General features: G+C 34.5%; 1 protein-coding gene across 8 annotated transcripts in view; it reads left to right on the forward strand.

Annotated features, from left to right (window-relative positions):
• MLLT10 (MLLT10 histone lysine methyltransferase DOT1L cofactor) overlaps window positions 1-12,209 on the forward strand; it is a 123,185-nt gene that overhangs the window by 60,805 nt on the left and 50,171 nt on the right. For all 8 annotated transcript variants that reach the window (XM_051802317.1, XM_051802311.1, XM_051802316.1 and 5 more), the window contains 2 exons: window positions 471-726; window positions 2,288-2,854. In XM_051802317.1, the coding sequence (XP_051658277.1) occupies window positions 471-726; window positions 2,288-2,854 (823 nt within the window). The remainder of the gene's footprint in view (window positions 1-470; window positions 727-2,287; window positions 2,855-12,209) is intronic.

The raw sequence follows: 12,209 nt of genomic DNA on the forward strand, positions 1-12,209 counted from the left end.
AAAAATGCAAGTTCTTAGGTTCTGAAGCCTTTAACAGTTCCACTGCTGATGGAACAATATTTCCAGTTTCACAAAAAAAGCTATATGAAAAGTGTATGTTCAGAAGAGCATTTAAAGTTAGTTTTTAATTTTTAGTTTTGAGAATAAAATAGCAATATGCTATTTAAATAGACTGTAAAGACTGTAACCATAGATATGAGATTAATGCATTGACCTCAGTGAAGTAAAAATTTCAACCAAAGCCATTAGTTCTATGCATTTTTTTCCACAAAATGAAATTTTATGTACTTCAGTTGTTTGCTGAGAATCTTTATGGTTCAGTTTCTGCAACTCCTGCTGTTTCTGGTTACATTAGTATTTGAACACTTCTCAGCTTGTTTGAAAGAATGGGGTCTTTTAACAGTTCTTTTTTTTTCAATTTTTTTGTGTGACCTGTTTCTTTTATTTCTTCTCTCTTATCAAAATGCTAGACATACACAAGCACTAGCAACAACTCCATGTCAGGCTCCTTGAAGCGATTGGAAGATACCACAGCTCGATTTACAAATGCAAATTTCCAGGAAGTTCCTACACACGTTTCAAGTGGAAAAGATTCTTCAGAGGCTAGAGGGTCAGAGAGCAAAGGGAAGAAATCTGCAGGTCACAGCTCAGGTCAGAGGGGAAGAAAGCCTGCTGCTGGAAGAAATCCAGGAACAACTGTGACTGCAGCTAGCCCTTTTCAGCAAGGTACTGATTGTTATGCTGTAATGACATGGATTAGAAATTTCATATATTTAAAACTTGAAAAGTAGTTTATCTTTTATCCTCAATAATGAGAATGTTATTCCACTTTGGTGAAAAAAACCCAGCTTTTTTCAGGCCAAAAAGTTTGTTGTCATAACATGAAAAAGAAGGTCGTGCGTCTTAAAGTGCAGAAGCGATGCTTTTGTTCAGACTGTTAAAGTATTCTCTTTATCTGCTAAAAAAAGAAGTGGCTTTATATGCTGAAAAGTTAGTCTGGGATAAACTTGAGCATGGATTTGGGTCTAGAGGTCTTTCTTAGCTCTTTAAAGGAGTAACAGTAATGGTTTGTAGTCAGTGCACATTAGAATGAAACTGGATTACCTAATGGATAGGATGCAGTAGCCCCCAGATAATTTTTCAAGATGCAGACATTTAAAGTATACCATTTTCTTCAAAGTGAAAGACCTTTTTACTTAACTTTTTTTTTGTTGTTGAAATATATTAACAGAAAATGCTTATGTGACAAGTATATATGGTTTATTTACCTTAAGTAACACAAAGTTTTTACCTTACAAACATACTAAAACCATGCACTATCGACACTTCTAAAAAGCAAATTTAAAAAAAATTTCTGTATTAATGTAAATTGTATTTTAAATGGAATTCTTAACAATATTTTCTGGAGTACTAATGACAAAACACTAATTTTTAAAGGGGATGGGTTTTCTGTACCTAATGTCATATTTAGAAATATTTTCTTGATGGGATAGTTGTCATCAGTCTGAATTCTGTGAAATAGAACCCACATGCATCCACTCATATAAAATTACTGAATTTCAGTGGAAGTAGATGTTTGTAATTCCCAAGAGTGCTCCATTTTCTGCCTTGCATGCACTAATACAGTGATGAAACAACTGCATTCCAAATATTATAGAAACAATGTAGTTCTGTGACAGTGCTAAAGAAGTCTTAAAATGCCAATTTTATACGGTGTTTTTCACTTACTTTCTTGTGCTTTTGAAAAATACCTCTTCTGTGGAACCACCTCCTCAGCCAGGGTAAATTAAGTACAATTGCTGTTCCTTTGACCTGTGCCAGACCCTTGATTTTGGGTAGAATGATAAGGAAGATTGCAGAGATAGTGTAGGTATGATCATAGCACATTTCTATCAGCCTTCTTTTTTTATATGTGCATGTTTATAAAAACCTGCTCTGACTTGCACCAAGTGTTTGTTTATTGTAGTGGCTTCAAAACATGATGGATGTCTAAGTTGCCTAAGCAGCAAAGTTGTTATTCTCCTAGTATTTAATTTTACTTTGTTTGTGCTCCAAATTTAAATCTGAATCTCAGACACGAATCCGAGAATCATATCCGGCAGAATGAAGATCAGCAGGAGAACCAATGAGTTATTTAGAAAAATAAATTCTTTAGCTCTTCGTAGTGCTTTTCATAAAGTCCCTCCACACTGAAGTTTTGTATTCTAAGATAGTAATATTTCCCATCAGTTTTCATCAACTGCAGGTTAAAAAAAAAAGTACTTTTTTTTTTTTTTTTTTTTTTTAGGAAGCTTTATGGGCACTCCTGGGAGCATAAAGTCATCTTCTGGAAGTTCAGTTCAGTCTCCCCAAGATTTTTTGAGTTTTACAGACACAGATCTGCGAAGTGACAGTTTCACACATTCTCAGCAGGCTTCGTCAACCAAAGATGTACATAAAGGAGAGGCTGGGAGTCAAGAGGGGAGTGTTAATTGTTTCACTTCATTAATTGGTCTCCCTTCATCATCAACTGTTTCCCAATCTAAAAACTTTGAAAGCTCACCTGGAGACATAGGAAATTCAAGCCTTACTTCTACAGCGTACAAACGAGCTCAAACTTCTGGAATAGAAGAAAAAACTGTAACAGAGAAGAAACGGAAAGGAAATAAACAAAGTAAACATGGGCCTGGTAGACCCAAAGGAAATAAAAGTCAAGAAAGTCTTTCCCATCTTTCAGTTTCTTCTGCTTCCCCTACTTCATCTGTGGCATCTGCTGCAGGAAGTGTGACAAGCTCTGGTCTTCAAAAATCTCCAACTTTGCTCAGGAATGGAAGTTTACAAAGTCTTAGTGTTGGTTCATCTCCAGTGGGTTCAGGTAGGCATTTATTGGATTTGTTTTCTTACCTCGAAATATGTTTCTATTATTTTAGCTGTAATTCTGAGTATGCTTTCAAAAACAGGGTATCATTTAAAGTGTCATGGAAGAGTAAGTTTTGTTCCGTGTATTGGTGCCACTGTGCTGTAGGTGGCTGGAGTAGATTGACACATGTATTGGCCTATAGGCAATATAAATGCAGGTTTTGAAGCTATAGGGGGAAAAGTAAGTTGCATGAAAATAGGTTCTTTGGAAATTACATGTGACAGGTTTAGCTAAAATAAGTGATAATACAGACTGTATTGTCTGTATGTTCTGTTACACAGAGAAAACAAAATTGTTACTCAGGCATGTCAGCTGTGCTGAGTACGTCCCTCAATTATTTTTTCCCAATTTAGCTTAACTAAAAATCAAATTGTCTATATGGAGAATTACCAGTTTAAACATGCAAAAATATATTCCGAATCTGGACCCCTGTGCAGCTGGATGACATTCTTATATTCTTGCGTGCTTTTTAGCAATTAAAGTTGGCTGGTTTGTTCTTCCTCTGTTTATGTGCATCTGGGGCTGTGAGAGGCTTTCTGTTCCCAGTAAACGTGTGTGGAATGGCCTAGCAGAATACTGTATCTACCAAAGTCTTTGTTGCTCTGAAGTTTCTTTCAAAGCTTTTGTGTTTGGATAAAAATAACAAACTACCTGGCTTTTGAAACTTTGAAATTTTGTCCTGTTTGTTGCAGCGAGATTTTTGCTTAATTTTTCTGTTATGGTGGAAAAGAGAAATGGAACTTGAATTTTTGCTTTTGATATTGTATATTTTCATTGTATAAACAAGAAATACTTTTAAAATATACATGCTTCAAGAAACAAAAAACTTCATATTTTCTTTAGAACAAGGAAGGCAGGTACTTAAAACCTTGATCTCAAACCCACATTGTTTGAAATCTGCTAGATATAGGCAAATGATGATTTTTATTAGGGGTAAAAATGACTATTTCATTAGGCAATAGCAGTGGCAACTATATTAAATATTATTTTCCTGTATTGAAATCTTCAGGGAGAAATGGTTTATGACAGAACTTAGAGTTCACTGTTTATCTTTTTGTTTGAAATACAATTTTAATAACAAGTTCACCTCATACCTGTTATGAACAGAGACCATCTTGCAGATTTATGTCAGTGTTCTGATTATTATAGTACAAACTGTCTTAATCCTTTGTAATCTCTTTGAGGTGGATTATGTATAGTTGTAGTTGGGGTAACAGATAGAAGTACAAGGTCTTAGTTTGAAGTGAATGACCCATGTTTCGCCCCTTATATTTGTCTGAATATTCTGGTCTTGTCAGCACCTTGAACAGGCCTTTCTCTGGCCAGATCCATTCTTATTTCCTCTGTCCTCTTTATTAGATCTCACTCTTCTATCTATAAAATACCAGTGATAATGTTAAACTCCTTGTTTTGAAAGACGTGGTTGGAAATACTGGGTAGGTTTTGTTACTCTTATCGTGATATTCAGCCTATAATTTCACTTCTGTTAAGCATACTTAGATTCTTCATAGCCAGTGTTACACCCATCCTCTAAAACTGGTATTTTCTGAAGCTGCCAAAGAATATGAATGAAAAACAAACAAACAATATCACTCCAATAAAAACAAGAAAACCCAAAGATACAAAACCAAAAGGGATGTCTTTGTCTTGGAGCGTGAGCTCTAAATTTATCCAAAAAATACTGTTTGAACCACAACATATTGTTTTAATGTACTCTTCTCCCTCATTTCCCCTTTTCCTTATGGTTTTAGTGCTGCTTTCCTCACTTCATCATAAGCATTTTCTGGGTTTAGCAGTCCATTTACAACTTTGTTACAATGAGGAAGGACATATGAGTGTTATCAGTATTATCAGAAACATACATTTTCTCAGGTATGATATGTGGGTGTTTCTCTTTGAAATGTGTCTACATTGTCCAGTAACAAAATCTGACACATGTGAATCTAAATTATATGATCCAAACCCCCAAGTAAGCTTTTATGCACGTAAATGTAGTGAGAGAAAATGCAGGGCACTCAAGTCAAAAAGTTTTTACCGACTCCTACTTGGAATTGCCTTGTTACTTCAAAGAAGCAGAATTGGGAATGAGCTAGACCATACTAAACAAAGCTTTTGAGGCACTTTTTCAAGAATCTCTTCCTCTTTTTTTATCTTTTTTAATAACCTCCCTACCTGCAACTATCTGAAGCTACCATTCTTTTTCAGTTTTCTGAAGAGTACTTGTTGAGATCCATAAAAATTATGAAAAACATGACTTCAAAGATGTATGATAATTGTGTTCATAGTTAATGCTCAAATTAGATGAAATATGAAGGAAAGCTTATTTTACAAGGTAATGCAGATTCATCATGTGCTATTTATACATAATTAAATGTCTTCCATTGAAGTTTTATTCAGAATAAGTATATTCAGCTCGTTTTCTGAAAATATTTGTCCTCTCCAAACTTTTATCTAGTCCACAAGACTTCTGTTTCCTGCTTAGTAAGAACAGAGAAGTACCATGAATAGTATAAGGACATATGATTAAAAGCTGCTGCAGCACATACCCACAGGTTTTATTACAGTTGCCCTGCAACTGGTCTGATGTGTTCGGATTTTGATCACTTAAATGTTCAATCTTTATGCCCCTTATGATTTTTTCTGAAATGTATTTATAACCTTTTAGGAAACACTGAAATAAGGTTTTATAAGATTTAATTGGTAGGGGCATAAGGAATTTTTGTAGTAAATTAACATTTTAGTAGTATATCTCTCCCTGTTTAAAAAAAAAATTCTTTAGCTAATAACTGCTGATTAACAAACCACACTTATCCTTCTGTTGGGATTTCACAGGCACTGTAAGATTATTGTCTAGGAAGATATAAGTCAGTTTTCAGTGGGAGTTATACAAAACTGATACTAGTTCACCCCATATGGGGTTGGTCTTTGGAGTGATTTCAGAATCCGAATTTTTTTAATGGGGCCAAGGGTGGTAAAGGGTGAGAGGGTGAGTTCATCTGAGTTCTACAATTTTAAAGAGCTATTTAACTTTTCAAGTCTGGTAGTTGTGTTCTCAGCATCCTTCTGGGGAATGATACTTAAAGATTTCTAGTCTGTAGTATGTAAAGCATTGATCCCTTCTGCTGAAGGCTTTTAATTTTTTTCTTTTTTTTAAATTTTCACAACAGCATTGATTAAAGAACAGAAAACTTTAGCCCAGGGATTAGAACAGATGGTAGTAGTACCTTGTCCCAGTAGCAAATTCCAAGATCAAATGTTCTTTTACTACACTTGCACTTTATTTCAGCAGGAGTGCAGAAGCTAATAAGGTGATGGGAAGGAAAAAAAAATACAGTTATGATAAATAACTTTCATGCATTTTGTATTTTTCTGTCAAGCAGTTTGTGTGGCTCTGGCCCCTCTTTGTTTGGAGTACACTTCAGTGCATGAAGAACTTCCTGAGATCTCATGTCCCACAGCAGTAGGGAAAGGAACATTTTATGTGGCATACTGCACTTTCTGGCTTTTGTGGAATAATGTAGCAAGGTAAAATGGAAAGCAGTCAAGTATCAGAAGTCAGCTGAAATTTCTGTTTCTTTATGAAGACTGGAGAAGGTTAACTTACAAATTTGGCCTCAAAATGGTTAGCCCATTGTTTCAGCACTACTGCTGTGCCCATCTTCTGGAATTCCTTTGTCCCAATTAAGGCAAACTTATAATTTGTCTTCCTACATTTTTATCTCTGCATCATATATATTCTACCCTTAACCATGTATGCTCTGGTTGGTAGTACTAGACAGTTTTTGAAATAAAGGACACATCTGAACCCAGTATTTTACTAATATAGCAATGTTTCAAGCTGTGATTGGGAAAATGTTAATGTTTTTTAGGGAGAGAGAGGGACTCAGGTCCCTCTGAGTTGGTCTTATGCAGTCAAATTTCAGCTTTACATAGAAGTTTTCTACATGCTTCAGCTTGGTTCCATGTATTTTGTTCTCCTTTCTCATCTCACTCAAGCAGTGATAGAACCTTTGTCAAGTGTTACAGGTGTTACACTGTGCAAGATCATTGTACTGTTAAGCTCCTTGTCGTGCTGATGATGTAAGAGAACGCTGAGTTTCAGAGTAGAAATGTAACTTGAAATCATTCTTATTCAGATACTGAGTCCCTCAGTACTTATGTTAAATCTTCATGATGCTGTGTTTAGTTTGACTTACTAACTAAATCTACTGGGAGAAAGAGTTTAGAAACAGTTATTCTGAAACAATTTGTGCTATTAGGTTCATCTGCTAAGGACACCAAAGCAGAAGTAGTAGTCTTGCTATGTTAAAAGCCAGTTTGTATTCCAGAGGAAGTAGAATACAAAGAACAAATTGATACTAATAGATATTAATGTCCTTTTAGGACTAAGTCAAAATTAACATGCAGGGTTTTTCATTCTTTGTATTTGAGGCTCAGCAGAAGTGATGTTGAGATTGGTAAACGGTGTACAAGATTAAAATATTAAAATTGATGATTGTTGGTGTAGAAAACGTGGAGACATTCATCAGGTAACAGGGAAGAAATCACACAAAGGTAGTAGCTTATAAAAATGGGGATTATCATGAAAGGGGTCCCCTCATCAGTGTTCTTAGCTAAAACAGTTGTTATCAGCAGCTACAGCTAAAAGTATTGACAGTTCCTGATGAGGAATACCTCATACTTCCGTGTTCTTAGACTGTCAGTGTTAAATTTCAGCAAGTCTTTAAACTCGTGGAGTGGTAAGAAACTGGTGAGTCAGTTAATTCTGTGCAATTATGATGTGTCTGACAGAAGAAGGATAGTAAGAGATACAAAGATGTAATGATTAATGGTGGTTATTGTGAGTTATGGAAAAACACTTATTGGACTAATTTCCTATTTTAAAAATAATTTTATTAATTATTTTTTATTAAAAGTGGCATAGTAGATGTCTACATTTCAACTGATACAGCATGACATTTTAAATAAAGAACTGTAATGATAGGAAGTCAGCAAACCCTTCCATTAACTGTAGTTAATAGTTAAGTCTCAATTAAATTTTGATCAGAGAATTATTAAACCAGTGTTTACTTCATTTTGTTATTTCCCCTTGCGTCAGTCATCAACTTTTTGCTCAGTTGGTTAGAGCCAGGTGTTGCTAATAACACCAGGGTCGTGGGTTTGATCCCCATACAGGGGCCATTCACTTAAGGGTTGGACTTGATGATCCTTGTGAGTCCCTTCCAACTCAGAATATTCTGTGAAATCTGTTGGATAGCTCTGCAATTTTTGAAACTATTATGAGGACAGGGTAAAACAAATCTCTCGGTCAGAATACAAACTAAGAGTAAAGTTGGTGGACCTAAAGTAAATGATTGCATCTTAGAAAGATGGATGTATACTTGTAGGATAAGGATGACCTTCTGGGGAAGGAAGGGCTGTAGAGAAAAAGTATAAAGGTAATTAATCAGCTATGTCTGAGTTCCCAGTGCTGAGCTATGTTTAAAAACGTTTTAATGCATAAACAGCAAACTAATGAGAAAGGCAGCTCTGTGCTCAGAGCGTCTGGTCTTTGAATACTGTGTCTAGTTCTGCTGTCTGCTCTGTGTAAAGAAAAGAAGAGCCACAAGAAAGATTTAACTACTGGAAAAAGCATGTTATTGGAGAATAGCTAAGGAGAGAGTTTATCCAACTGTGAATATCATAAGAGGAACTGAAAACTGTTGCTACAGTGATCCTTAACAAAAAAGGTAGAACATGATCAAGTGAAAGAAAGTAATAGTTGAACAATTTTCAGTTCTGAAAATTTAGATATATTTTCTAGAATATACAGTTTAGTTGAGCATATTTATTGGATTTGCAGGTGGAGGACATTCTAGAGCTAAGAAATCAATGTGCTTGCAGAGATTCTTGTTTGGTTCTTACCTGTGAACCTAATTCTGTACTGTATTGTCTCTTTGATTTCTAAAAGAAAAATTAGCATGGTGCATCAGTTTAGCATATGAAATAGTCTGTAGCTGGGCAAATAATGCATTTCAAAATACAGTAGTTAGTGCTGAATTGTTAGGCAGCATGGGTCTGTAGAAATTGGTTTGCAACACAGTATGTTCTATGCTTTTATCGGAGATTTGGAAGAAATTAAGTCATCTTTTCTGCTTGCTCTGGGGGTTTAGGGTGGTTTCTAAAACTGTATGTTGTAAAAAATGTACTTGGATGTAATGAATTCCTTGATTGAGAAGGCTGTGTACAAAAAAACAATGAACAATGAACACATCTCTTCTAACAGAGATGTGTTTTGAAAACAATTATGAAAAACTTCTGAATAATAATGGAGAACTGAACATTATTTCATATTGAGATGCTTTAGGGGAAAAAAGGCTATTGTGATCCCTGTGACAGTCATTTCAAGAAGGGATAGAAAAGGTACATCACTTGAAATTACTCCATGAATATTGCAGGTAGCAGAGCACTGTATTTAATTATGACTTTTTTCCTAAATTATGACTATGAATGTGAAAGTTGTGAAGAGGCGTATAAAGATTAATGTTTTTAAAACATCCTTTTCAAAGAGTCTGAAGCTATTTTGCTAGACTGGAATATCTTTAATTTGAGAATATTTCCTTTTACAAAAATGTTTAGAAGCATGATCATAATTGTTATACAGGAAGAATTAATATTCCTGGTCAAGATGTTTTTATTGGTAATTGCATACTGCATACTGTAATTGCCTCGTTTTCTGTTAAAAAAAAAAGGTTGACATGGAAATACAAACCTGTAGTACTTAATTAGATGGGCTCTGAAAACAAGAAATGTTCAACCTTTCCACTTCTGGAGTCTCCAAGCTGCCTGACTTTCCACAGAAGCAGAGGTTTTTGCTTGAGATGAAAATCATGCTCCCTGTGAATGTTGGAAGATTAGAAACTCTTGGAGCATTACTTTGAAAGAAAATTTGCTTTGAAAGAAAACTTGATTTAAAACAAAGCAAAACAAAAAAAAAAGTTTTCCTTTCTACAAAAAATTTAGGTTTTTTTTTTTCCTTTGTTTGTTTTGGATTTTTTTTGAGTGAAAACAGATGTGAGGGCTTTCTGAAGTGAAAAAAAAAAATGTCCCAGGGAAGGTAAGGTAAGTTCTGTTAGCTAGGAGAGAGGTTCCATGTCAAGCTGCTGAGGCCTGCTAATACTGGAGAAGATCTCTGCAGCTGTGGAAATTGCTTGACTGGTTAATTGTTTTGTAAGAATGTGTCTCTTAGGTTAAAATGGAAATTTTGAAGATTATATCTTTAAACTAGATTCCTAAATTATGGTGAGTCTGGGCATTAGTTTCTATTTAAATTTCAAAATCTGTATTTATTTATTTATTTATTTATTATTCTCCGACAATCAACAACAAATAGTATGTTTAAATTATGAACTTGTAATACATTTCAGATGCTACAAAACAAAAAGCAAATTAATACAGGAAAGGGAATATATGTTTTCTTAACTTCCCTTTTAGGTTCTTCATTTAATAACGAAATAAAGAAATAAAGAAAATTTTGGTAGTTATAATTTTAAACAACTGAGCAAAAACATGTAAATATTTTTTAACTGTTTTAAATTTTGCTTTTATTTAAGTTTTGTGACTCTTCTACCCAAATATGAATTTAATACAAATACAAGAAGTTCTGCAGGTCTAGATTTTGCCCACATAGATTTTTTTTTTCAGAATTGGCGTGTAAATACCAACTTTTTGAAACATAGTAAGTATCTGAATGAATACACTATTTCGTTAGTTGTATCTATATTGGCAGAGAAGAAAACGGACTGGGAAGGGCTTAAAGGCTACTTAAGTTTCTGTACTTACTATTTTCAAATTCCACTATAAATCTTTCTTGTTTGGTAGGGGAAGGTTTTCAAAGAAGTCCATGAGCTTTTTGTAAACTGTTTGCTTTTACATTATATTTGGCTCATAAGCCAACAAAGTGCCTTGTTTGGTGTTAGGTTTGAACTCCTAATAAAAACTCACTTATTTTAGACCTGAGTAATCTGATTAAACTACACTGCATGGATGAGATTTATCAGACAGCTTTGCTATTGCTGTTGTCTACATAGTGAAGAAAATAAATTGCCTCCTTTTCCAGGGGCTGATTGTCTTTGCAGATACATGGAGTAAGAGTATGTGGTATTATCATTATTATATTAAAAAAAAAGGCAGAAAGAGAAAATGCACTGAAACTTCAGTTCTGTGCTTAGATTGCATTAGTTCTTCAACTCTTATTAGAAAACTAAGAATTAGAATTTAAAATAGATATGTCAGGGGAACAGGGAGACGCTGTGAAGCAATTAAGATTTCTGTCCTATCAAATGTCTTTGTTCCAGAACTTGATATTTGCTTTAGAGGTGTATCTCTTTCCTGAAGATCACGGAAATAGTCCTTAGTGGAATTCTACTGTTGCATGGAAAATAAAGTGAGATACAGGTGGCGTTTGCTTACCTGAAACTGTTCAGTTCCCAGGATCTCCTTTAAAAATTACTTAACTTAAAAAATGTCTTATAAAATGGTATCAAATGAAGAGGGTTTTTTTATAGATAGATTTTAAAATTAAAATATTCATCTTTTTGAGTGTGAACATTTTTCAGCATCTGGAGTCAATTACTGGAGTATGGCATTCTTTGTAAGTCAAATGTGAGATAGCAATCAGTCTTTTAACTCCATAAAATCTGTTAAAGGTGACATGGGAACATAAAAAAGTGTGTGTGGGGGACGGTAGAGAAAAGACTTGACTATAAAAGGAGCAGTAGGGTTTTTTACCCCTCCTTGAAAATTGTACTTTTCAGATCTTGCAGACTTTCAAGTCTTTCAGAAATCAAATATAGCTGAAAAATAAGTGATATGTACGTGTTGATAGTTCTTGAAGCATCTTTGTCCTTCTGAAGACTGTCCAATTCATATGGCGAAATTCTTTTTTTGTTGTTGTCCTCAGTCAGAGGTGACAGCACTACAGTCAGGTTTTTAAAATCAGAAGGAAGTGTACTTTGCATTTACATTTTCCATTTATTTGATGTGAAGAGCTGCAGTACCAGAAGTTAAACTGACTGAAGGTTGTTTTAGGATTACGCTTGAGGAGAGGCTGTGATATCTAGAGCTGTTATTGATTATTGTAATAATTGCTTAGATTCCCTTGTAAAGTTTTAAACAGAAAACAAATTAAATAGAAATGCTAACATAATGCAGTGGTAAACAAAAGACTTGTTACCTTAAAATAATGGAGCTTTTCACTGAAAGATGTTGCTCAGGGACAAATCCATTCAGACTTATATTGGACAGATTCATGTGTTGATGTATAGGACCT

The sequence above is a fragment of the Manacus candei genome, unplaced genomic scaffold (genome assembly GCF_025592945.1).
Source record: "Manacus candei isolate 608988 ecotype Guabito, Panama unplaced genomic scaffold, ASM2559294v1 h1tg000056l, whole genome shotgun sequence".
Classification (NCBI taxonomy): Eukaryota; Metazoa; Chordata; class Aves; order Passeriformes; family Pipridae; genus Manacus; species Manacus candei.